The sequence below is a fragment of the Drosophila ananassae genome, chromosome 2R (assembly GCF_017639315.1).
Source record: "Drosophila ananassae strain 14024-0371.13 chromosome 2R, ASM1763931v2, whole genome shotgun sequence".
Classification (NCBI taxonomy): Eukaryota; Metazoa; Arthropoda; class Insecta; order Diptera; family Drosophilidae; genus Drosophila; species Drosophila ananassae.
In genome coordinates, this window is record NC_057928.1 from 20,303,010 (window position 1) to 20,330,921 (window position 27,912).

Below are 27,912 nucleotides of genomic sequence, written 5' to 3' on the forward strand. Positions count from 1 at the left end.
AGTGCAGGTTATACTTTCGTCCGTTGGGTGGCCAGCAACTGCTCCGGAATGACCTTGAGCATTACAAATGTATGGCTGTCCCCTCCCTGGACATCGGGCTTTGCTTCGGTTTCTCCTATTTATCTGCAGCCTGCAGTTAAGGATGCTGAGGATGTTCACGAATGTTTCGGCCAACCAAGGACCAAGGACCACAGGGCACAAGGCAGAGGACATAGGACGCAGAGCAGAGCAAAGCGAGACAAGCAGACCGACCGAGTTTTGCATCAAGTGCAAAGTGATGTGTTAAGCTGTTAAGTGCCAAAGTAATTGTTTTCTTTCACCAACACAACACAATACCAGAGGGAAAGCATGAAGAGCTTGACGTCGCTTTCACTTGCCACTTGACCTTGAGAACTGGCCCCGTCCGAGTGTGTGGCATGGGGGGCAGCTGTTCCGGATGAAGTTGCATTTGTTGGGGGAATTAAGTGAATTATGTCTTTGGAAGCGAGGCCCCCCGAAAGGGGTAAGATGGCTTATCTTATCCAAAAATACGATTGAAGTAGCAAACATTTTTATCTCCATTACATTAATATATTTCGAGAGCTATTAGACCTTTACAATCTGGAAATTCCTGAAAGATCCCCGAACCCCTTAAGAAAACACCTCCATATATTGGTTGACAATTAGTTTCTCAATTTGTTTTTATTTTCCGTTTATTGTTGTATAATTTACGGTTCAACTAAACATAAGAATGCCTCGTGCATCTTCGGGGACATACAGTATGTATAATAATAATAATAGTCGTAATAATAATAATAATAATAATAATAGTTCACTCACAGAGTACGGACAATACATATGCAGTCGAGGGTATTGTGTGCGATTGTGTGTTGTGTGTGGGTGTGGGTGTGTGTATGGGTAATTGTTTACATAAAATTAGCACAATTATAATGTGATGCTGCCTGCCTGCCTGCCTGCGTTGTTTGCTCATTCATTCATTTACAATGTTACAGTACGAGCTTCTCTATCCGATTATCATAGAATAAGTGCCATTTGTATAGAGGGGACTTGAGGGAGGAGCTCTATTTGAGGGAATGGGAATGGGGATGGGGATGGGGCTTTGGGAGGCGGTATATCTAAGATTAAGTCGAAGCCTAAAGCTATGGAAATTTGTACATTATTTACAGTTACATTTGGAAATACCATTAATATAATTATATATGTTTTGGGCGTGTGTAAGTGGGCGTATTCTCTATATATCTAAAAGTATATGCATAGGCTTGTATATAATATATTTATGTATGTATCGTAATTACCAGTTTTTTGACAACATTCAGTGTGATTGTATGTCTATGGTAGGGTTAAGCTACATTTAAGAAATGCACAAGTCTCTAATGGTAATATTAAATTTTCTCTCATTATGGTTAACTTTACTCTTATCTTAATATTATTTTTATATTTTTCGCGTGGCAAAAAAAGGCAATCAACGCAACGCATTCTCTCTCGAAATAAATAAGAAAAAGTACGAGATCCTATCCTTACAGGAAAGTTTCGAAGTATGTGATTATGCGTGTGTGTGTGTGTGTGTTTTTGGATTCATATTAGTTTTTTTTTGGGTGTGCTTTAATAATAGTTTAATACTTTATATGTACCTTCCTCGTTACGCTCTAAAACTAGCCTAGGCATAAAAACCAGTTAGCAACTCTTCAACTAAGCACTAAACTCTAAAAACGTTGGGGTTTCCATCAGCAGTCCAAATTGTTATGTTTTATTTTTAATTGTGGATTAGGGGGTGGTCTCATGTTATTTTCTTTATTTTTTTTTTGGCTAAAATCCTGGGGTTAGTCTGGAGAACCTTCTTAGTTTATCTTTTGAAAGTAATAAAGTTTAGTTTTTAAAACAAATTAGAATAATTGTTTTTATTTTAATTTTAAAGAATAACGTTTTTAAAAATAATAATTTTAATAGCTTCTTACTTTCAAAGTCAAAGACTTACAGTTCTTCCACGACCGGAATTCCCTAAAAACGACCATACCCCAGTGATTGGGGCAATGCCCCTCCTCCCCTGATTCAATCCTCGTGCGGCAGCTCGGTGGCATGCTGCTGCTCCAGCTTGATCTTCATCAGAGGCGACTCCCGGATACCGGGACCACCGCCTGCCCCGCCCACGGCACCGGGGGCATAGGCGGCCGCCGCTGCGGCAGCTGCCGCCGCATCCGGATTGGCGAAGAGTTCGCTCATGTCCTGGCCGGGTCCCGGGAAGAAGTCCTCGAAGCGCGGGCTCTTGTTCACCGACTTCTGGAGCAGGCCGTTGGCAATGGCCTCGAAGTCGATGCCGGCGGGCAGGCTCTCCAGGAAGCGCTTGTTGTAGGCGCTGGCCTGGTGCTTCGCGTAGGCGGAGTAGGGGGAGGCAGCTCCGGGTCGTTGACTGGCCGACAGCGACTTGGCGCTGCCGGACCCGGAACTAGAGCCCCGCGACTGGCTGCCATATTGGCGGGACAGTTCGCGCTCCCTCTCTCTTTCGCGCTCCCTATCGCGCTCTCTCTCACGCGACAGCTCCCGGGCATATGAGGCGGCACTGTTCGGAGCGGCGCCTCCAGCTCCGCCCGCCGATCCTCGCGAGGGCATCACATTCAGGCCCGGCAGACCCATCAGACCCAGGGCACTGAGATCCGGAAGGTTCTCGGAGCCCCGACGGTCGCCCTGCTGCTGCTGCTGATGCTTGGCCGCCGCCGCAGCAACTGCCGCTGCAGCGGAAACCTGGTCTTCGATCTCGGATCTCTGCAAATAGGCCGGCGACTTGTACATGTTCATGGACTGGCCGTGGGGCGACTGCTGTTGGTGGTGCGACGGCTGTTGTTGGTGGTGCGACTGCTGTTGCTGGTGGTGCTGCTGCTGTTGCTGCTGCGAGAGGATCTGGCGGCGCAGAGTCTCCGTCATGGAGCTCAGCGGACTACCAGAGTCCGGCGGAGCCAGTGCGGCGGCATTCTGGGCAGCCATTTTGGCGGCGGCGGCGCTGTGATAGCCATTCGAAGCAGATCCTGGTCCAAAGTGGGACTACATAGTTTGAGAAAAATTAGAAAAATTGGAAAAAAGGGGGAAATTGTTAAAAGGCTGGCAAGGGATACATTCTTCAGTAAATAAATAAATTATCTATCTATCAAGTCTTAAAGATTATAAATTTTTTATAAAATTCAAAAGTACTTACACCATGAGCCTGTCCATTGGCGTACTGATGGGCTCCCATGTCCTCCTTGATCTCACGGTAGTCCCGGAAGACCACAGCCTTGATGACACTGCGGATGAGCTCCTCCGGCCACATGCCCAGGAGGATCCTCTGGGGACGACCCCTGGCCTTGGGCCGAGGATCAGCCCCGCCATCCAGGGAGGGTCCCAGCATGTTGTGCACTCGGTTGGCATAAAGGACGAATGTGGGATACGGGATGTCGTACTTGCGGGCGGCTTGCGACAGAGACAGACCCTCCTTGAGGACACTGAAGATGGCCTCGGCCATGGCCTCGGGTCGCCAGGACTTCAGGGGTCCTCGCTCGCGGAATCGCAACTGTTGCACGAGGTTCTGCTGATTGGTGTTCCAGCACTTCTGCCACATGGACTGCAACTGGTACTGGTAACTGTCTGCTGGAAGTAACGCAAAATACCGGACACAATGAAAAGCCTGCAAGGAGAGGCAGGTGGCCCAAGGAAGGGCCGAGATTCAGAAACTTACCCGCTACGGAAGCTGCTCCAGTGGCTGCAGCTGCGGCGCCCATCCAGCCGCCATGTCCTCCGCTCTCGATCATTTTGGCCTGAAAATAAATGGAAAAATAATACAAATTTAGAACCGAAAGTAAACTGTAAGATTGCCCCATTATAGTAACCTTTTTAAAGAATTAAAAACTATGGCGGCCGGTGGAATGGAAACCTCCGCCCAATCGTTGTCACTAGGTTTTCTTTTGGCTTAGTTTGGGGCCTTGTGACATTTGCACACGAATTGTGGCTGGCCGTAAAAGTTTATGAATGCCATAAATGTTGCCAAAGCATTTTCGTATGCAAAGGGAGCCGGAGTCGGAGTTGGAGCTGAAGTCGGAGCCGGAGACACAGAGCCAGCCGGGAAGCCAACCGAAAGCAAATTAGTATACAAAGTGGTGCTATCCCCGGCTACCATTGTCTTGGCGGCTTTTTACGGCCCAGCTGAGCCCCAGACCACAATTCCACCTAGTTTGAATATACAAAAACCCATTTATTTATTGCTATTATTAGGAATTCAGGTGGAAGCTATGTACCGCTTAATTGAGACCGCCTTTAACCCTACCGGTGGTATTAATCAGTTGCCCCGGCGGCAAAAAGCAGTCCATTTAAGGGTTAAGCGCTACCAGAGACTAAAACTCTAAAAGCTTCAACTAAACCTGGAGACGCTTGTGTGTTGGAATCACCATTTTGTTGAAACTCTACAGAGCTATGGTTTTTTTCGTTTTGACTCCATGGGGTATAGGAAAAGTTAAATTGATGCACGTTTCGTGCCATGGTCGGAACAGAGGCTCCGGCCATAAAGCCTTCCTTCGGCCAGTTGGCCATTTTGGCCAGTTTCAGCTGGCCACGCCCACCCAGCGCACGTAGCCATGCATTTTATATGCAGAGGCGTAATACAAATTATGTGCAGCAAGCATGAGCCACAAAAAAAAAAAAAAAAAAAAAAAAAAAAATGGAAGAAACAAAGAAAAAAATGCATCGCATAAAGAGAACATATAATGCAAGGCTTAAATATTTGAGAAGTAGGCGCCGTAGAATGGAGAAAGGAGTGTAGAGTTCGGAGAAAGGAGAAATGAGAATGGAGAACGCAGAGAACGCCGCCTGACATGCCAAGGAAAAAGGTCATAAAACGTATGAATAATTGAAATTGAAAAGTCGGAAGCATTTTTACATTTTTACAGGAACTACAGCTGTAACTGTAACGGTAACAGTAACTGTAACAAATGCGGCCAAGCTGCAAACAAAATGGCGTTAAAAATGCTATTTTATGTAAAACACTTTGTTAATAATGGCGGCGTTGGGCGGAGGGTGGCGCTGACTTATGGCAGGCACAGTTCAAAATTTAGTGGCTTTTAAATCGTAAAAGTAATGAAGGGAAATATTAAATTATGGCTTAGAACTTTGTGAATTTTTACTATTATTTTGTTATTTAATTGCTCTTAATTTACATAAATATTTTAATATTTTTTTTAAGTTATTTCTCTCTGTGTATAAGTCAAGCAATTGTCGGATATTAATCAAAAGACCCTGCCTTTTAGAAAACTCTCTCGCATAGTACAATTCATATAATAAAATATTACGAGCTCTGCTCGAAAAATGTTTAATTAATTAAATTTTCAATTCCACTCCCCCTCGGCTAGCTCGGCAACAACCATCCCACCGTCCCATCCCTTCCTCCCATAGCCCACTGTTCGACAAAAACAAATTTGAAGTGTGCGCGCATTCAACTTTCTTTCAACTCATTTAATTTAATTTGCGGCGCCTCGCCGCTGACGTCGCTGTCGCTGTTTCTGCCTCTGCCACTGCCACTGCCTCTGCTGGTGGAGCTTCTTCTGCTTCCTCTTCTTCTTAGTCAGCCCCATAATGCTGTTCTTGTTCTTGTTCTTCTTGCCAATTACTCATCGTGTGCACGCCCCATTCACATAATAATTTATTTAATTAACTTTTCCGCTGCTACAAATTTCTATAAAAATTTATTGATTTTTGTTTATCTCCCCTTCAGTCCCCTTCCTCCAGAGGCGAGAAACGAAGGCAAAGAAAATATTTTTCGTAGCCAGGGCCTGGACTTTTTCAATACTTTTTTTTATTAGCGCCCCCACCCTCACACACACTCCCGCAAATACAGAAACCATATATATATATAGATTTCTATAACTTTGTGTGTCTGTTGGCAATAAAATATAAATTTATAACACGCCCTCACACTCGCATTTACCATCAATCCAAATGCATAGAGCCCTTGCCTCCTGCCTCCTGCCCCTCCTTGTCTCCTTTCAACAGCCTTCAAGTTTTCACTACATCGCGGGCTTAGCCGCCCCCACCGCCACACCCCTCCTCTGGGCTGTAATACCCCTCGGATTCTAATGCAATTTTAATTTTATTTTTCAAGCGCGCACATAAACTCTACTCCTCCCCTCAACCCCATCCTTTGGAAAAGCACTAAAAACTACACCATTCCCGGGCCCATCCCCCCCTGCCGGCATGTCCTTTATCCTTAACCCGTCGCCCCCCCATCTCCTTGGCTTCGAACTTTTGCTGTAGTTTCCTTCTTCCACATCGCTTTTGCTGTGTATATTTCTTATATTATATAACACTTTATTTATTATTCATTTTCGATTCGTGTTCCACCGTGGTGGCGTCTCAAGTTTGTTATTTCTCTTGTCTGCAACTTGCTCACCGCAAGTCCTCCTGCCACTCCCCCCTCTCACACACACACAAACACACACACAGAGCAAGCAACCACCTTGTGCGTCACAACTAGCTGGAACTTTGCGATTTCCTTTGCGTTTTTGCGAAAAGCGTCTCATGCTTTTGCTTTTCCTGGGCGCCTGGTTCCTTTTAGCCTTCACTATTACTACTGCCAACTAGTTTTCTCTCTCTAGCTCCTGCCGGCCAGCTCCTGCCGCACATCGGACGCTCTTCGTTCTCGCTCCGGCAACTGGCCTCTCAGCTCTTCTGGTTCATTCATTTATTTGTATTACGCATGCCACCCACCCACCGACCCACTCATCCAGCCATCTGTCCCCCTCTTTTCCGGCAACCTTGGCCACGTTTTCTACTTCCGAACTTCCTCTCCAGAACTGAGGGAAATTCTGTTAATTATCTAGTTCTTGTGAGATTAGATCTTATTTAAGAAATATCTCACTTTCTATCGGCCATTCATTAATCTTCCAACGACTCACCCACAAATAGTTCCTTAAACAAGGATCGTCCTAAGGATCGTTAAGGTCCTGTGTCCAAAAAAACTGACACTATTTTAGGAGATGCCCGCGAATCCATTTGCATTTTTATAAATCCCGTACCCATTCCCATTCCCATGGCTCCTCGAATTTCTAATGACTTTGGCAAAAGCCAGTAGGAGGTAGGAGGCAGGACACCCAGTGCTCCTTTGCTCCCTTTTTTCTTTGCCGCAAGACAAAAACGTCGACGTCGGCGGCAACTAAATATTTAATAGTATTTTATTGCACGAATTTCACATAAAATATGCATATTGGCCCAATGCATTATTCATGGGAATAATGTGAAAAACACATTTCGCGAGCTTGGCGAGGGTAGGAATGGTAGGAAGAGCTACTGTATATAGATACTTCTTGGGCTCGTACGATATCTTGTATATATCTTTCATATCTTGTATACATATACAAGAGTATGTATTGGAATATAATGAAATGCAAGAGTGCAATAAACAATTGCACTTGTGGAAATGCTGTCCAAGAAACCAACAGAAACAGCAACAATAATTGTAGCAATCATAAAGCCAAGTGCGAGTGCATGAAGCTTACTCTCTATCCTACTTCCCTCCACTCCCTTTTTCCCAACACCCCTGAAAGTTTTGTTTGCCACACCAACAACAACAACAACAATAAGAACAACAACAAGACACCAGCTCACCTCACAACAATGGCAACAATAATTTAAATGTAATAAATAATTATACGCCAAGTGTTGAGTGCAACGTGCATTGAGGTGTGTCAAGTTGCCGACTAACCAGCAACTGCCAACTGCCAACAGCAACAGCAACACTAGTAACAACAAAAACAACAACATCAACCGCAGCCGACAACAGAAATTGCTATAAAACATTTAAATGGGCCGCCGACTTCTTTCAGAGACCCTCGAAAATACCGCGATCCGAGGCAGGCACCCCTTGTAGTGAGGCGAGCCTGCTGCCTGCCTGTGTGGGCTGCTTTTGTTGCAGACCCTCCTGCCCCAGAGTTGTCTTGCGCTGCTGTCCTGCGAGCTCAGACGGCATTTGGAACTGGCCAGAACTGGCATTTCGGACTTTGTAAAATGTTTAAAACAGTGATGGGAAAGTAAAAAAAAGGATTCAAGATAGTATCTATTAATTATAAAAGTTTAGAAAAAAAGATTAAAATATTGCTCTTAAACCTCTTATTATTCCTTACAAAATATTTTATTTTTAGTAAATATAACGACCTCCCATTATCCTTTTCACTCCGCCATCTCTAAAAGGCAACTCCCCTATATGTATTGGTGGAATTTGTTCGCCCGACCCTGGCTTTTGGCTCCTCTGCTGTTATTTTTGCCGGCGTTGTTGAGCAATTGTAACTTCTGCAGTCGTTGCTCATGTAATTTCTGCTGGCTCGTGTAGTTGCAAAGTAAAAATTAACCTCTTGCAAATACTAATTTATTGTTTTTAGCACAGAGGATAATGAGGATATACGGCTTTGGGTCCTAGTCCCCCATTTAGCCCCCGTCCCGAAGCTTGCGCATTGTTGGTTATTGTAATGACTTGGGACTGGCCGGAGCCTTGCGTGTTCTTCGGGCTGATTGAAAGCGCGCTTTCACTGCGAGAAAAAGGATATACACAATACTAGGACGAGAGTCCCAAGAAGAAGGGAGAAAGTCTACAAAGTGTTAAAACGGCTGCACACAGTCATTAAATATTAAACCTGTATAAGCTGGCAGACTAGAGCGGAAAAAACACACGCCTCCATCGTCAGCGGCTCAAAGCTGGAGAAGAAAAACTGGCACCGCACTAATTATTCATGGGCGCGCAAATCTCGCAAGTTTAAATAAAAAGAAAAGCCATAAGGATAGCAGGAAGCCGAACGCCATAGCAACTCCGGTCAAGCGCTCGAATGTATGCTACGTTTTTTTCCTCACTCACATCCCACACCGCCACTGCCAATCGAATGGCTCGAAGGCCTGCAACTGCAACTGTAACTGCAGCGGAAATAGCCAGGGCTGTGGCGGGGAGCAGTGAACTGCAACGCACTGCAAAGCCTTGAAATAATATTTAATATTTAGAGAGACATAAATATTAAATGAGTCCAAAGCTATGCAAAAAGGTAGCACAACTTTCGCCCGGCCGCCCGCCTTCGTCCTTCGTCCTTCTGTGCCGCGTCCACTCGGCCATATAAGGCTAGAATTACAGCTAACATTCCGCCATTATTTTTGCAAGGCAATAGAGGGGTAGTATGGGCTATAGATATAGTTTGACAATATATGTTTTTAATTAAGATAGTTAAACTTTTTTGTATCTTCTAAGTAAGATTTTGAGTTTCTATTATGATTAATTTTTTTAAATTTATTTTTAATGAGTACTCTATTGTCGATCACTTTAGATTCTCTATTTTGCTTTGAGGCCGAAAACTGCAACTATTTTGCAGCCGTGGCACGCTTTTCTTTGCTTTTGGGCCACAGTTTTTCCATTTGATACTTTGGGGAGTCGACCAGAGACGCTCTACCTCTACCTCTTTCTCTATCTCTTTCTCCAGCGCCCCAGCCATCTCTCTCTAACCGTTTCTCAGTCGAACTCTGAGCCGCGTCGAACATCGCCGGCACCATACGAAGTCTTATGAAATATGCACGGCCTGTGTAATTTCTTATTTAAAATGCCATTAAATTTTTTGAATAGCATAGAGAGGAGATGCGGCCGCCCACTGTCTAAAACAGAGCGCAGCATGCACTCGGTCCCAGATCCTGGGTAAATAGAGGCCCCGTATACTACCCTCCTGCCCTGTCCTGTCCTGACATCCCATGTGTGTCTCTGTGTGTGTGTGTGTGTGTGGGCCCAGGTTAGACAAATATGGTTTGGTCTGGGCTTTGGCTGCTGTTTGAGTTGCAGGCCATGGGGGAGTCGAGTCAAGTCGAGTCTACTCGGATCGGTCCAAAAACGAAACTAAAACCCAAACGAGACGAGGTGAGTGGAGAGCTGAGAGCCAAAGTCGGGCAACTTTTAAAATGCATATTTTATTGTTTCTTTTTTTTTCTATGATGCCCACTAAAAGCGGTGGAGCTAAGCCTATAGATGTCGGATATCGGGAGTACGTGTAATTAATACAAATCGGGGACAAAAACCAATCGGAAAGGGGTCTCATTAAAGTGCAGTGGACAGGACTCCAGGCTATCTGCATCTTTCATGACCGGAGACTAGGAAGGGGATGCACTGATCAAAAAGGATAGAATTATTTTAGCATTAGCTATCCTTGGACAGTGATGATAACCAATCTGTTTATCTCAGTGTAGTCTCGTCTCCATTTATATTATTTCCAACTTATTTCTAATGCCCTTTCCCAGCGACCTGTCAAATGTCTGTCCCCAGCAAATGCATTTGTATCTGTATCTGTATCTGTATCTGTGTCTGCAACTGCAACTGGCATTGCGGCGGCGGCGATTGTTTCTATATTCAATTCCGTATCTGCATCCGTGTGCGGCGGCAGCAAATGTATTAGCGTGTGTGTCTCCGTGTGTAACACCTTTATTAGTCAGCCATAATATTGATTTAGTCGAGCGCTGTCTGCTCAAGATAATTATTATAGTCCAGGCCCATCTGTGAGTGCGAGTGGGTGTGCGGGTGTATGGGTGTGTATACACACACAAAACCATTACATATGTAAATAGATACAGACACAGACACAGCTGAGATTGCAGTTGCAATTGATTTGCAGTCTGCGGATGGCGAAAATAATTCGAAACACACACGGATTAAATTTGCATTAGGACCTCTGGCAATTAGCGGATCTGGTAGCTAAAGGCCCGGAATTTCCGAAACGGAAACTCTCTGACTGTCTTTGACTTTGGCTTAGCTCACCGGGAGATGGTATCTGTGTCTCGGACTTAAGTCCAAAAACCCACATATGATGCATCCTTTGTCCCAGGATGAGCCGACAAATGCCACGAGCACTTCCTCCAACTCAAAAATCATCTCATCGGCCGGCCATCAAATGAATTTCCCCATAATCTGCTCTAAAGAAAATATATGGCTCATATAATTGGCTGCCGGTTTTGAACTTTAATTTCTTGGATTTGTTTTTCAATTGTTTTTTGGGGGGGGGAATGAGGATGGAATTTATAAGTACTCGAGAGTATATATCCAAAGTAGTTGTTCCCCACGACGGAGGAGGAGATCGCAAAAAGGCTGCGTCACTTTTATTTGTTTCGCTTGAAGTGCAGGAAATTGTCTGTAGCCCATTCAAAAATAAACAACAATAAAATAAATAATTAAGAAATACGCTTTCTGCGTTTAATTATAAACAAAAAGGCAGCCCCACATTGTTGTGAAATGAATTTGCTCGCTAAGGCCGGCCAAATGAAAAATGAAATAATAAAACGCGTATTACATAAACGCTCGAAATAAATATTAAATCGTTCGCTGGCTCAGGCTTTTTAAAAAGTGAATCATACTCATGATGGAAGAAGCATTTCAAGAAGCCATCAGCCATCAGTAGCTATAGCTACACGCGCAACACAAATTAATAAAATAAATAAATGCCAAACTAGATTTTTATTTATTTGCGGTATTTATTTTTGGCCTCGCTCACAGAAATAAATCAAATTGAATGCGAAACCGAACGGCCAAGACTCGTACTAAATTGAAATGGTTTTAAGAAGGCGGGGGGGCGGATGACTGCTCCACTAAGGGGGCGTGGCTGGCCATATAGTTAGTTGGCTTTAGAAATTTACACGACCCCCATTGTCCGAGTGCGTGGTGGAGCGTTTTAGCGGTCGCGCCTTCACTATTTGCTCTTCGAATATCCATTTTATTCGCGTTTTGATGTGTATTTATATATTTTTTATTTATTTAACATCGTTTTTTCAACAAGCATCCGAAACGCTTCTCGATTGTTTCTAGTATCTGATTTTTTATTTACTTTTAATGAGTCGCCCCGCCGAGCGGAAATTTCAGATGCTGGGGTATCGGTACTAGTACTATGTAGAGAAATGGATTAAAATGGATCTGATCTCTCGAGAAGAAGCAAGATTTCCTAAGCTTGTTCCCATTTCTCACTCGCTAAGAGGCTTTTACGTTTATTTTCTTTAAAAAGTTGTATTTTTTATGGCCGGCAAATGACAGACAATGAATGCGTCAAAGGAGGCCGGCAGTTAACTTGGCTGTAAGAGCTATAAAAAGAATAATGCATAAAAAGTTGTTGCTTATAAACTTTATTTTAGCTACAGCTTAACCCTTAGTTGGTCTCTGGGGGGAGGGGAGGCGTGAGTATTCATCCGAACACCAGAATATATTCATCCGAATCACGCTCGAACCAAAAACGAATGGGAACTCTGACTTATCTGCAGTTCGCAGCCTCCGGTAATATATTTAAATTAATCTTCATGTCTTTGTCTTCCTCTGCCAACCACATTCACATTCGGAATTGACTTATTAATTAATTTATGCAGACACGTTTTAGTTTTATTATTTTTAAATTTGTGTAATTTGCTTTCCATACCCCTTACTCCTAACTCTGGGAATTGGGGTATCTCCGGCCACCTGAAATCCACCAAAAAATTAGTGTGATTAGGCCATGATTCTGGGCGATTACTGGGTAAGATAAGGTCGAGAATTCCGGTTTATAAAGTTTATATCGTTTCTTTCACAACAAACAGCCATTTTATTATGTCTTTTTCGGCCATTGAGCATAAATTATTTTGCATTTGTGTTTTTCTTTTCATTTATATTGAGATATTCGGTTGTTTTCTTTATTTTTGTGCGAGTATTTGATTTTTTTTTTTTTCTTGGTTTCATTTGACAATGTTTGTGATTTGATTTTTATGTCCGTCCATGTATGTCCCTGTGAGCGTTTTGGAATTTAAATAAATTAAATTTTATTAGTTAAAATTGACGAGAAATATGCCGCGCTCAATGGCACCAACAATAAACCCAACAACATCAACAAACTCATCCACAAACAAGATAGTTTTGATTAATAAATGCTTTCTTATGTATACACCAAGAGTTTATGATGTAGCCAGCTGGCCAAGATAGATTTTATTATGACGGGGGGATGTTCTTTGATATTTTCTACAAAACACTTTTTGTATACACTTTTATTATTTTATTATTATGATGGATAAATGCGATATAGCGTGGTGTGCCTGCAGTTTGGTGCGTTTATTGTCGCGTCACGACTAAGAGTTTCTGGGCCAAGAGGGGTTAAGCCGGTTCATGGTCTAGCTATTGTTCAAATATTTTTCATAAAATTTTCGGTTAGAGGGTTGGAGTGAAGGAGATATGTTTTCATTCATGAAGACAATTGAAATGCTTTCATTTTGGCTTTTTAAATGACCGCTTTGGGATGCTGTCTTGGTGTAACTTGTTTTTTATCCATTTTTCTGGGGCTCATTAGGTCGCCGTCCCCCGCAGAGTCGTATAATTAGCCCCAAGAGCCACAACCATGCCACTTCCATCTGTGAGCAAGCATAGTTTGGAGATGGAATCAATCAGTCGAGTGCTATTTTTAAAGAGAAGTCGACTTTTTATTTGATTTTTCACTCGACAGCCGCCACACGCCGCCTGCCAAGTAAATAAGCCAACAAGAAATAAACGGCTTTAACAGCTGATGCCACTAATAAAAGTGAAAAAATAGCGACAACAAAGAAATAACACCACAAATTAAGTCCAAGATTCTTTTTTTTTTTTGTTAGCTGGCCACAGGCGAAATGTATTAAAATTAAATTCAAACATTTCGTCGCCGTTTCTTGATTCTTTGTATTTTTTTCTGTATTTTGTTTTTTTTTTTTTGTCAGTCAGTTTTTATAACATTTGCGCATGCGCAAACTGCCAAACGAGCAAATTAATAATTAATGCAAATAATCACACAAAGCGACACGACTAAAAAAAACAAGCTGCTAAAAAAGATACAAAACAACAGCAACAACAACCGTTTCGCACAAAAGAAGATACAAAATCAGAACGCACGTGTAACAGAGCTTTGATTAATAAAGTAACCATTTAAATAAATATTATTAATAACGCCACTTTCGGTGGCTATAAATAAGCGCCGAGGCAACGTTCGACTGTCTTTATAAATCTGGATTCCGATTTGGAATTAAAAAAAAATCTTTTTCTCTTTTTTTTGTTATTCAGAGATTTAAGATTTGTGAATGTGTTTTTGAGATCAGGCAATTATTATATCCAAGGCGATTGAAAGTTATGAACCAAAAAAATAATATAGAAAAACGACTTTTCATTCATTTCCGTTTTAACCCAAAAAGAAGTGGAAATGGAAATGGTTATGAGGGGAGGGGTAGGGAAGGAAAAACCACTCCGTCACGATGACAAAGGTGAAAAATGCCCCCATATTGCGGCTTACAATAAAACTATATAATTACGAATGTGGCTCAACTGACCGACCAAAATACATTTGGAGGGAAATGGAAATGGAAAATACATGCGATGGAACTTGAGACTTCAGACCCGGGAGGGCAGGCAGGCAGGCTCTCCAAGAAAAGCCATTAATTAAAAACTATAAAAAATTACACGATCATATTTTATTGTATCTTGACAGACACAGACATACACGTTGTGGATTATTATTATTTTTTTTTTCTTTACATTTTATATTTAATTGCTGGCAGCGCGGGAGTCATCAACGTAAAAGTTTTCCCACTTTTTATTATTATTTAAATTTCTGTGTAATTACTGCGAGGATTGTCGTTCCTTTGTCTTCGCTTTATGCATATGCGATTAAGTATATTGTATTCTTTTTTTGTGTTTTTTGTTGTATGGTATGGAAAGTGGGCGGGGGTGGCCTGCCCTGAGGTCTGGGGGAGTGGCAGTCGCTTTTAATGACCATTGCAGGCGTTGGCTTTCGATTGACATGAGCGCCTGTCCCTCCGTGTGTGAGTGTAGCCGTGTAATTTATATATTTATTAGTTTGCCGTTGCCGCACTTAATTGTTGGATTCAATTGAACTTTTTTTTTTTTTATAATTCACCAGCGTATCAATTACAATTTATGGCTAATTACATGCAAGACGGTAGCCAGGTGCCTAATTAGAAGCCTTTCGAGGAACAATAATCACAATGTCAGAGCTAGAGAACTGAGTGCCCCACTAATCCGTACCAGATCGAATTACGATATCACCCTTCCAACCTGCACGAACTCATTTCCATTCGCACTTTATCTCCGTGCTCTGGCAGAATTTATTATATCATAATTCAGGGTCTTGAGTCACTGAGAGGGCCTTCGCCACACCCCGAAACGGAAAGCGACAAACGTCCCAAATTATCACTAATAAACCAATTTCATTATAAGCCGATGACATGAATCAGCCAGAACACACAGCATCTCTTACTTACAACGCGTCGCACCCACTACTTGGCTGTTAGTCATTTGGCTTAATGCTAACTATAAATTTAGATTTTAATTTCGAATAATTATGCTCGTTTGCATAAGTTCTTAAGAGCAAACAAAGCCAAACAAAACAAAAGGCAAAAGCGAGCTGGTGAGCGGGTGAGTGAGTATCTTGTATCTTGTATCTGGCGCACATGCGAAAACAGTTCAAAGACCTGTTCGACGGCAGAGCCAAACGGTATACCATATTATAAAATAAAATAAAATACAAAAGCCAAGACTGCCAAGACTGGCGGCAAGTGCCAAGCCAGCCAGAGAAAATAATTACGAATAACTGGCGGGGCTAAGTAAATGTGAGGAAAATAGTCGGAGATCGAGATTTCAGAGCAGAGTAATACAAAGATGAATAATAATAAAATACAAGCAATTAATCACTCACAGAAATGCACACAATTCGAGTTTCGTTTGGATAGGGATTGAAAAATATGTACATGATATATCTATGCATTTGGATCTGTGGGAAAACTGGTAAATTACAAGGCGCTGACAAAGCGTTTTCCCCGCTGGCATTGTGCAACAATTCAATAAATTAATATAGATACATATAAATAAATGGAATGGAATGGATTGGTACTGGCATTCTACAGTTGATGACACAGAGTGGGAACCTACACTCCGTATAGGCATTAGACATTAGACCATTATAGAGACCATTGACCAAGTTGGCGTCCATTCATCGCACACGAAAATGACTCAGCCACATAAATTTAATTATAGCTCGGCGCGAAATTTATTTAGTTTTGCTCAGCCCATTATAAAGTAGGCAAACACCCCACCAGCACACACCAGAGTATAAAAATATTTAATTAATTATGGTGGAACGTATATATAGTATAGTATAGTATTCCTGGAAATGTGCTCATAAGACATACTGTTTGCCAAATAAATAAATAAATAGATATAGACTATAGGTATGAGTATAGGGCTAGGCTTTCCAAATCGAGTTCCCATTTGGCCGTTTTGGGCTCCCCGAGCGTGGCAATTTAAAAAATTAGGCAGCATTTAGTTTCCAATTTTTGTCGTGTGTTTCCGAAATGAGCGGCACACATTTGCGACTCATTTAAATTTATTGCTGCCGGTTGTTGCTGCTGCTGCTTCTGCTGTTGCTTTAGCTTTTGCTGCTGTTGTAATTAATAAAGTAAATTTGACCTCACAGAGATGCAGAGACAAGTCGAGGCGACAATATAATGAATGAACGCCAACGATGAGAACAGCAAAATAGAGGCATGACAAACGGCAGCGCGTGCAATTAGCAGCAAGTTGCAGTTGCAGTTGCAGATGCAGATGCAGATACAGATGCGAATGCAAATGTGCGGTTCTGTTGCAGTGGCAGACAGTGTCTTGATAAATGTCTTTGACAGCGCACAAAACAAACTGTGCAAATATTTGACAAAATACAACTATAAATATTGCTTAAGAATTAATGCGCCGTCTGCCGGGTCTGCTGTTGCATCTGTATCTGTATCTGTAAATGTATCTTGTATCTGTAGATGACAGACAAATAGACTCGTACAGTGACACCAAAAAGTGCGTGGCTCGCTGACAACTGGCTGAGACGCTCGGCGCAACTGCGGCTTGCGGCCTGTCAACGCCATGCAGCAACAGCAACATCACCACCAACATGCAACATCTCAGATGCAGCAGCAACAGCAACAGAAGCAACAGGCGACAGAATTTACCGCAGAATCTGGGGAGTAACGGTGTCAATTGGACGACCACAGATACTCGCATCCATCAGATACAAGCAGCAGGCAGCTGCTGGGCGTGGCAGCGGTGGCGGTGGTTCGGGCCAGGCCAAGACAGACCACGAACTTAGCGTTTATCTTTTGTTTAAGCACATTTCCCTTCGACTGGTGCTGTTGACATTTGTGTTTACCGTTAAATAAATATTGAATAGAAAATGTATTCGTTGAGCAAATATTGTAAATAAGATAGTTTCTTCTTCTACTGCTGTTGTTGTAGTTGCATTTGTTGTTTACCTGCCAACGGCGGCGAAAGAAGTTTCGAGCACACTTGCATTTGCATTTTTGTGCAGTACACACAGGTGAGCTGTGTGGCTTGTATCTGGATATCTGACTATCTGGTATCTTGTATCTTGTATCTTGTATCTGGCGGATGCTATCTGCAAGACCTACTTGCCAGTTTCCAGATGCTAGGGCTTTGGGGGCGATAATGTGGAAATAAAAATAACAAATAGATATAAAAAGAAAACTGAAAGCCATCTGCCTGGAGAATGGCTCTGGCTCTTATGGCTTCTGCCATTAAAAAATCAACTTTCAATGGCTTTCCAAACATTATCTCCTTCAGGCTTCAGTCATCAGACTCCTAAGCATTAAAAAAAAAAAACACAAAAAATACTTCAACTAATAAAATGCAGCAGCAGCCAAGGAAAACTAAACTGGAAACTGGAAACTGAAAACATATGTTTCGCTTTACAAATTATATATCCAATCGTAATAATTACACGCCGATCCGAGGGGGATCCGACCCGATACCTCCCTTTCTCCGGCTCGCATCTCTCTTTGTGCCTTTCTTCCGCAGCGGACCAAGCGGGGGTGCCACAAAGTATAAGAAAGAATGAAAAAAAAATAAATAAAAATAAAAGAACAATTGCAGGAGGAAGGGAATGGGAATGGGAATAAAACACAAACGAAGCAGATGAAGAGGAATGGCTAAATTAAGAAATGCAGTTCAGAGTGCAACAGAAGGGAGGGTGGGGGTAAGAATAAATAAATGAACAAAAAAAAAAAGGAAAAAAAGTAAAAGAATATGTTCTACGGCAAATGTACACAAAGTAATAAATATTGATGTGCGCGGGAGGGAGGGAGCGGAAAGGAAAAGAGACGACCGAACATTCCGTTTACATGTGTTCGTTCGGTGCTGGCAGCAGATACAAGATACAAGATACATTTAATAATTCACAGATGCATTTCCAGCAGATGTGTTAAAATTCGTAGAGTAATAAAATAACAAATCAAATGCAGGAAAAGGCAACTTCAAAGGCCCATCGAAATGTTCTGTTTACAGATGCGACTCGAACCGCGCCGATAAACAAATAAAAAATGAAAAGCCTTAGATCTGATGAGTCGGAGATGCATCGTCGTCGGATCCAAGTCCAAAAGCTGCAACTAGAAACTCAAAACTCAAACTCCGACTGAAGACTCCATTTCGCTCACTTTGCTGGCTAATTTCACGCCGAATCATCCAGCCGTACTCGCGCGGCAACCACAGGATGCACAAAAGGACTCAAGCGGCTGGAAAAAGGAAAGCCACACAAGTGCCAGCCACGCAGTGACTGCAATCGAACCTTTCCAGCAAATTGCATTCGCATAAAGGAGAGAAAACTGCAGTTGCACTCAGGCCTCAAGTGGGTGGTGGTGGTGGCAAGTGTGGTGTGGATTGTGGCAAAGAGGCACAGAGACCATTATGCCTAAGAGGCAGCCAAGCCAAGAGAGGAAAGAGTTTTTTTAGTTGATTGCCAAATTAGAGGCGTTTACTGTGTGATTTTCCTTCTGCTATTATCCTGGCCAGAGAAATTGCGAAAAAAATATGTATCTTCTATCTTTAGGTATCTCTTTACCTGTAAGATACTTAATAAATTTCTTAAAATTAGTTTTCATTTCGCAATAAGCCATTATTCATTTCGAAAACAATTGAAATTTTTCGCTCTGTGGAGCTGCTGACAAATTATAACACATTATATTGCCATTTGCGGCTGCGGTGACACTATCAGATACAAGATACAAGATACAAGACACTTTTCTTTAATTTCGGTTTCTCATTTAAGCCGTTATCTGTGCTCCCTTTTTTGTGAATGGCCCTAATTGTGGCAGGCTGCAGCAGAGTGTTAGGACTTTGCCTCAGAAGAGTCGTGCATCCGAATCCGCATCCGCAAGATGCACTCTGTTCGCGTTCTGCCGTATCTGCCGGCTATAAATTTTGTATCTCCGACTCTGGGGCAGAGTCTCGGATCCACTCCCCCGAACTAGGTTTTGTATCTCTCGGCATGGCCCTGTGTGTCTGTCTGTTTGTAATTGCGTAAACAGACTCGTACATATTTTATTTTATATTTTATTGTTTCGCTCCGCTGCGCTGCGCCATAAGGGCAGATACCTATAATTTTCTTATGTCTTTCCTACAATGAAAACACACCGAAGCAGCGACCGACAAGCTGAAACTGAAACTGAAACAGAAACAGGCTATGGCAATAATAATCATCATCATCATCATCGTGGTAGTCGTCGTCATAAAGACAACAGTCGCGACTGCACTAACGATGGAAAAGTGTATCTGTCGGTATGTCGGTGTCTGTACTCTGTAGACCACAATAAATGCTGGAATAAATAAATAAAGTGTAACAAAAGGCAGCCAAATAGATGGAAATATAACAAAACTTAATACAAGGAAAACAAACGAAGGAACACAGCTGGAACATTAAAATGATGGGAGCATGAACGGAAATGGCAGGAGAACCTGCTCAGATAGTGGGTCCAAAGTTTTAATATCATAAAAATAAAAAAAATCACATGGCTAATATTACAAAGGCTTTGCGCACAAGGTACTAGTCCCAATAAAATAATTCACACTATCAAAAGAAATAAAATCACATAGCAAAAATATTCCAAGTTATATAAACTAGACTATAATACGATAAAAAAAAATCAGATAGCGGGTGTACAAGTATTTGTTATTAGCGACTCCAATCTGATACCAGAGCTATACCTCTTAAGTCCAATTAGCCAAAAATGTTTCTATAATTACCCTTCAAGCCAAGTGCACGGACTTGGACGATGGCCATTGAAAAACCCAGATATATGGTATATAGGGTCATATAAATTCTATAGTCCCCCCGTATACGCTAATCGTTTTATTTTTTTTTTTTTCTCTATTTAAAGAATCACCGTCGGCTTGTAAATACAAAGATGATTTGGCCAAAAATGATTCTAGATTCTAGACTCACTGCGTCACTCTCCACGAGTCATACTGTTTTGGCTTTATCAGTCTTAATAGCTGTAGTTCTATAGAGTACTGATCACGTAGCGCCAAGAAACGAATTAAAAATAAAATATAAAAAACAAAAATAACAAAAAATATACTATACAGCAAAAAGAAAAAAAAAAGGAATCAAGAGAAATCTTATCAGGGAAATTACCAAAGCCAAGAGCTGGAGGTGGCTGGAATCGACGCGACTTAAGATTACAAATTGTTATTATGATTATATTGTTGTATTATTTGCACGACGATAAGATCTATGTGGGTTTATGGCCAGCTCGGGTCTGTCATAAAATAAATTACTTATTTATTTCGAGTGCGGCCCGAGCACCGGGCACCAGGGTACCAGGGCACCCAAAATTTTTCGTTCCCTCTTTATATAACAAGAACAATTGCTGCAACGTTTATGGCCCAAACGACAAACTAAAGAAATTATCGAAATTGCCTCGTAAATTATAGAATTCACATATAATTCATGCGACTGAATTCCAAAGTGCCGCCCGCCTTACGAAATCCTTTAATCTTCGAAATGGAAAATGCCTCTAGCCCTCTAGCTTTTTATATTCCCGATAAGAGAGGGCCTAACCCTATAGATTTTCCCATTGGTTAAAGCTACCGGGGTGGCCCAAGCACTAATACTTATAGTATACTGTGCGATCGGTTTCGTTTATGTAACAACGGACATAAATTTGATTTATTTCCCGGCTTGGGTTCGAATCAATCAAAGTGTTTTAATGAGCTCTCTAATCCGGACCATAGACCTCACAGGAAACAGCCCGTTGACATAAGGCTTACTCTAGGTAGGGCCCTAGGCCCGAAAAGAAAAGATTCACACGGTCAGAGTAAATATTAAAAAATCATGAAAGAAAAGTATAAAATAAAGAAAAGAAAACCTCTTTAGCCACTTCCTTTAGATCGTAGTAGAGTTCAAGCAACCTGCTTAGCATAAAACATAGACTCTGTAGAATAATTATGACTAACACTGGAGAGGACAAAGCTGGGGAGCAGTAGTTCTAGGAGCGAGTGGGGGCCGAACCTCACCCCATCGCCCTTGGCTGTCAAAGAACTTTCAGCACTTGGCAATTTTCAGTAATTTTCTTGCAAAAACAATTGGCAAACGCACAAAAGAAAAGACAAAGCAAATACAAGGAAAAGTCAAGGAACTCGCACAAAAATTTGTGTGCGACGGGATCTGCTGTGGTCGGGGGAGTGTCTGGAAAAGCCCTCAACTTGTGACTTTTCCTGACGGCTGGGTCGCCGGAAAACTGCGTGTGTGTCTCGGTATCTCTCGCTCTGGTCCTGCGTGTGTGTGTGTGAGTGAGTGTGGCTCTCACCCTGCCGCTGTGTGTGCGAGTCCATGAATGAAAGCCCCCCAAAAGAGAAGAAAACTCTCACAATTGACTTGGCCAAGTGGCATGGACTCTATTAAGTAACAGGCTCCCAGCTTCATCTTCCTCTTTTTTTATTTTTTGGCCAAGAGACGTAGGGACTCCCCCCCCCTTCAGTGTGGTCGTGAAATTTTTGGTGGTCTATAAAGTAGCACTTTTTGCTTTAACTGCCATCTGTGTATTTTTTCTTGATTTTATTTCTCATTTCATTTTAATAAATTAACCAAGGAGCCCCGCATAAATATGCAGTATCTTGGAGCGTTTATCTAGTATTCATATTCATGAGTCTGGCTCATTTATTATATAGATTTATTTATACAGAGTCTAGATATATGTCTAAACAAATCGAGTGCAAAAGCCTGTAGAGTCTAGAGTCTAGAAAAATATATGCCAGCTCAAGAATTAATGCTCAATGTCAGCGGTTGAGGCAAAGCAAATATTAAGTGTTTATCGCAGATATACTAATACCACACCATACTATGTATACTATATATATGTCTGAATATGATATATCATATATGAAAAGTATATGAAGCTAAAAGTTAAGAATGCAGGGGAAAATCGGAGGCGCATTAGTTGCAATTATGGAGAATCAGATGCACGAGACGAACACAAATCAAATATTTGTGCGTCTTTTGTTTGCCTTGCCATCAATTTTTGCCAATTGTTTATAATTTTGTTGATTTTCTCTACCGCTTTGTCTCCTTAGCTGGATTTTTATTATTTTCTGCGGCATTTCAGCCGTCTTCAGTCGTTTCTGGCGCATTTGTATGCGTGCATTGTGCAATTTTCGTCATTAGCATTAAATGTTGTTGAATTATTTTTCAAGTCGCTGACGCACTTAATGTCGCGACCTCGCCCCCCTCATGACCCCACCCTCCTCCCCCCAGTAATACTGTCGTTTTAAAGTGCTTCTTATACAAATAGTAAATCGACTTTAATTTGCGATCTAATAGAAATAACAGCGCTCTGGGTAAATGCAAAAGATTTCGTTAATATGCATGCACTCCTGCACTTTCCAAACTAAATAAGCGGCCCACACGGCGAATGCGCAATATGCTAAGCAGTCTGGTGGACTGGCGGACTGGCGGGAGGGGAGGGTCAGAGGTCAATGGGGAAGCGGATTCCCAAGATCCCCATCCACTTGGCTAGGAATTTCAATTCCAAACAATAAGCTCGTATTAAATGTAGAGACTGCCACTTACCCTCTCTTCCTCGCGGATCATTTCGGCAATTTCTGGCTTGATTTCCATGTCGTCGTGATGGGAGCCCACCGAGGAGGCGGATGCACTGCCTCCGGCTCCGGCTCCCGACGAGGGGGCAGCGGCTCCCGCTCCCGATCCAGCAGCCGCAGCTCCGGATCCTGCGGCGGCGGCTGCCAGGGCACTGGCCATGGCGTGGGAGTGAGCCAGTTGGTGTTGGGCGGCCAGTTGCTGGGCGGCAGCGGCTGCGGCATGGTGGTGCATCGAGGCGGGCGGGGGCGGTGGCACGACGGCGGCATGGTGGGCGGCTGCGGCCACGGCGGCGGCCATGTGCGGGGGCAGAGCAGTCTGGGCGGCACTGGAGCCGGGCGGGGAGTGCAGAGCAGCTCCGCTGTTGCCGCTTCCATTGCTATGGGCCGAGGGTGGTGGCGGGGAGCCCCGGGAGGCGCCCCTCTCGTTGGCCGAGGCGCCGCTGCCCTGCAGGCTCTGGGGGTTGGGCGAGGCGAAGGGATTGCGGACTATCGTGGATGTGGTCATGGCCAAGGGCTGAGTCTGGTTCTGGTTTCCTGGAGTGGCCCGTTCCGAGGTCTCGGACTCTCCGCCCTGCAGAGAGGGGCTGGGCGTGGCATAGCTGCCGTCGCGGGAACGCTTCCGCTGGCGCTGATTCAAGTCCAGAGCTCCATCTGCCAGCAATCGTGGTCTTTTGGCCTTCAGCTCGTCCTCCGGATCGGCGTCGTCGTGCTGTCGGAGAATGGCAGCTGCCGCCGCCAACTCCTCCTCGTCGTCCTCGTCGTCGTAGACGGACATGGGATGAGCGGAAGCTCCGCCGTCTCCCCGGCCGGCACTGACCTCCGCCAAGCCACGAATCTTCAGTGTCTCGGCCACTTTCAGCAAAGGATTGATCTGATCCTGGCACACATTAATCTCACCCTTGTACATGAACTCCACCAGAGCCTTCAGATCCGACCAGTTAACGTCCCGCATGATGATGATCGGGTGCTGGCAGGGATTGTCGTAGAACAGAGCCTGAAAATACGGCGAGCAGGCGGACAGCACCATCTTGTGGGCCTTGATCGAGTGGCCTTCGCAGGCGAGAGTCACGTCCACGAAGGACTCGCTCTGCAGGAGCTCGTCAAAGACGTTGGTCAGATTGGACTGGTAGTTGTTCCAGCGCAGACAGAACTGCTGGTTGTCCCCACCGCCTCCCGAGGGCGGGGCCACTCTCCGCCTCGGAGGCTTTACGTCCGGATTGGATTTGATTTTGCTCTCCACCGGGGCTGATCCGCGACCGAACTCGAAAAGAGCCGAGGCGGCAATCTTGAGATTTTGCTGGGGCTGCGGGGAGACGGGCAGGGATCGGGACTTCTTGGCCTCCAGGCGCAGTCGCAGCTCGGGGTCATCGGGATCCCGCAGGCCCACCACCTCGCTGGAGGTCAGTGGGCGTGGCGGCGGCGTCAAGGCCTGATCGTTCAGCAGACTGGCTTTGGCTTTCGCCACGACTGAGTCTGAGTCTGTTTCTGCGGCTGTTTTCTCTGGCATTTCTTTGTCGGTGTGCGAAGCGTTTTCTTTGGGCTCTTCCAGACTAGCTTCCATTCCGCTCTCCTGCGGGGACTTGACATCACTCTCCTCCGGCTCCTCCAGAATGGGCTCCACCACCTCCTTGGGCTCCAGCAGGCCCGGCATTGTGTAGTCACTCGGCTCGTACTGCTCCACACCGGCCATCTCGGTCTCCGACTTCAGCTCGAAGTCGACAATCTGTTTGGTCATGTCCATGGTGCTGGGATGGTATTTCGTCTTTGTCTATCAAGTGCAGGATTCACACGGGGATTCCTAACACATTTTTAATGGCCTTGTTTCCAGATCTTTTCCTGGGAACAGTTCAAAAGCTGCAATCGAAAGAAATTACAAATGATTTTCACAAAAAGCTAAATAAACTTGAGTAATATTAAATGGATATTTTTAGCAAGAAATATGTATCTTCCGGCTATCATCTGGAAAAGATTTCCAGGAGAACGTATTATTCATAATTTGAGGGGAATTTAATTGGTAAATAAAACTATCTCTCATATAAACAAATAGATACAAAGATACAAAGTTCTTGGAAATTCAAGACAGTCACTGTTAAAAATAATTGTTGGGCTAACAGAAAAATTAGTAAGTCTTCAAGAATGTTTGTAAGTGAGAGATTTCTAGAAAATAAATGGATATCCCTTAGTAATTGAATATGTGCGGATTTATTATCTAATATCTTGGCAAGCATTTCATCCCCATCTGAACCGTATCACAACTAACGCATTTACTCTCAGCCATAACTCTATTAAATAAGCCTATTAATCTTGCCGAAAATTTCCATGAATTTCTATTAATTTATGTTTAGTATTTTCCCTTGCAATCCCTCCACCCTGCCACGCCCCATCCACCCACTAACACCCACTCACCCAGCCCAGAAATGTGCTTTATTAGCTAAAAGCTAAGCACACATTTATTTATGTTTAATTTGGCTTAATTTATATTACTGAGCTGCAATTATTTGTAGTCTCCTATACGCTTCGCTCGGCTCTGCCAATTGTTATACATATATGTATCTAGATATCTATATATTTATATATCTGTATCTGAACAGATACACAGAGTGTGTGGTGTGGTGTGTGTGCGATTATTGCTTATTTTGTATTGTTGTCTCTGGATCTACTTGCATGCGCATATCGCCCGTCTATAGATTTATATTTAATTAAATATTATTATTTATGGCAGCGCTGAGAGAGAGGCAAAAGTAATTATATTTATTTAAATATTTTGTATAATTTTAATTTATGAGTGTGTGCTCAGGGGACATCTACGTGGGGTGGTTGGGACGAGGACAATGGGTTTTTGGGTTTGGGTTGAAAAGTTGCTGCCGTTGCTGCTATTACAGTTGCTGCCTCTGCTGCTGCTGCTGCTGCTGTCATAAAATTTAATTATATTTATTATTATTGTTATTATAATTCTTCTTCTTGCTACTTTTTATGTTTATTATTATTTCATTCCAATTAAATCTTGTGGCTCTGTAGCGACTCATCGTCGTCGTTGGCTGTTATTATTTTTGTTTATTTTATTGCCGCTGTTGTTGCTGTTGCTGGAGAGTCATCGTCGAGGGAGCCTTGCCTCCTGCCCCTGCCCCTGCCCCCTGCTACATCCTTGGCCCCCCCCTTCAGAAAGGAAGAAAATATCTCCCCCTTAAGCTAACCCCCTCTACCATTCCGCCTTTTTGGCAACTTTTGGTTTATTGTTATGGCCGCGCTCTGCCTTTTGTTATTCCTTTTATTTATTCATGTTGTTGCTGTTATCGTTGTTCGTTCGCCGTTCGCATTAAATTTGATGCTTCTTTGGAAAAAGTCAGCATCAAATAAATAAATAACTAAATTGCCAAAATGCAGGGCGAAAAATTGAAAATTCATAACAAAAAAAAGTGAACTAAAGAATCGCCTTCTAGTTGCCACCAAACTGCCTTATCACTTCCTGTCTCCATTTCCTCATCTCGCTGATGTTGCTGCCGCTGCCTTCTCATTTTTTATTTTTGATTAATTATTTATAACAAGCGCAGCTGTTTACAAAAAAAAATAAAATAAAAAATGAACAGAATACAAAATACAGATGGGAAGTAAATAGCGGACGGAATGCGAGCCACTTCTCCAAGCACTTTTATTTATTTATTATTTTTGTATATATTTATTTAATTTATTTTCGCTTCGTTCTCGTCTCGAGGTTGCGAGTCCTTCCTCCAAGTTGCCAAGCACAAACACACTCACACACAAACATGCACAGGACACCGACACACACACACAGACACAGACACAGAGAAGAAGGAGCAGCACATTTATATATATATATTGTATATTGTATTTATTTATTAACGCTTATTTATTATTTATGCAGCAAGTAATAAATTACACAGGCAGAGCTCGTTGTTGCTGCTGCTGTTGCTGCTGCTGCCTGTGCTTGTGGCAATGGCAGTGCCAGTGCTCTCGGCTCGTGGAAAATGTTTACAAACTGTTTTTGGCGCGTGCCTCCCACTCGAGGGAAACTCGGAAAAGTTGCTCCTTCGCGTAAGTTTTCTTCTTAATTCCTGAGCGCCCAAAAGACGTCGAATCTACAAGAGCAACAGCAACAGCACTAGCAGCAACACCAGCAACATCACCAGACACGGCAGCAACACCATCGCTTTTTACGACCATGAGGAGGTTTTTTGTTTTTTTTTTTTTGTTTTTGGAAGACTTCAGGGGGAATGTGGAGGGACTGGATTGTGTTATAAATTAATAAATTACAATTTCTTTGGGTGGAAAGGAAAATGCGCGGAAAATGTGCGGGGCCACTGAATATAATTTATATATATATATGTGTATAGTGAATTTCTATAAGGAGGAAAATCGATTTTCGTGCAGTAGCAATTAAATGCATTGCAACCAGCCAGGTCTCGGCTAACTCACTGTCATTTGTCATAAATAATAATACACTACAATTATTATAATAATCACCGTACACCGTACACCGTACGTACACTTGGTCTGCTATTTTATTTGTTTCACTTTCCGACTGCAGTTTTCTTTACTTATTACTTTTTTTGATTTTCTCTTTTTTGTGGCATCAACTATTATTAATAGAATATATTGTTTATGTTCGCGGCATGCAACACATGCTGTTGCAACTGATTCTTGTTTTTGTCAACCGCTCTTGTCTCACGTCACTTGTTGTTGCTGTTCTTGTCTATATTCTTGTTGTTTTTGTTATTGTTGTTGTTGTTGTTGGTAGTGGTAGTGGTGGTTGGCTCTTGTTGCCGGTACACAAACGATGTTGCACTCACGACGAAAGTCAGATACGGACTGAAAGATACACGAACTGAAAGATACGCTCTGCACTGGGGTAGTATCGCACTCTCAGCTGAAAACCCGACTGCGGAGAGAGTTCGTATCGGAACGAACTAAAAGATACGAATTCGAAACTGAGCGATTTCACTGAATGG

General features: G+C 42.9%; 1 protein-coding gene across 5 annotated transcripts; it reads right to left on the reverse strand.

The window, feature by feature from the left end:
* Positions 1–649: 649 nt before the first annotated feature.
* On the reverse strand, positions 650–27,912 carry LOC6492954 (protein bric-a-brac 2). 5 transcript variants are annotated; one of them, XM_032453930.2, is made up of 5 exons: positions 27,433–27,912; positions 22,917–24,799; positions 3,707–3,785; positions 3,188–3,618; positions 650–3,036 (listed from the first exon to the last, which is right to left on the reverse strand). In XM_032453930.2, exons 2-5 carry the CDS (start codon positions 24,684–24,686, stop codon positions 2,050–2,052), a joined length of 3,267 nt encoding a protein of 1,088 aa, XP_032309821.1. In that variant the 5' UTR covers positions 24,687–24,799; positions 27,433–27,912; the 3' UTR covers positions 650–2,049. The 5 variants fall into 5 exon arrangements, with proteins under 5 accessions (XP_032309821.1, XP_014764156.1, XP_032309823.1 ...); XM_014908670.3 differs by having other exon boundaries at positions 27,428–27,912; XM_032453932.2 differs by having other exon boundaries at positions 3,188–3,615; positions 27,451–27,911.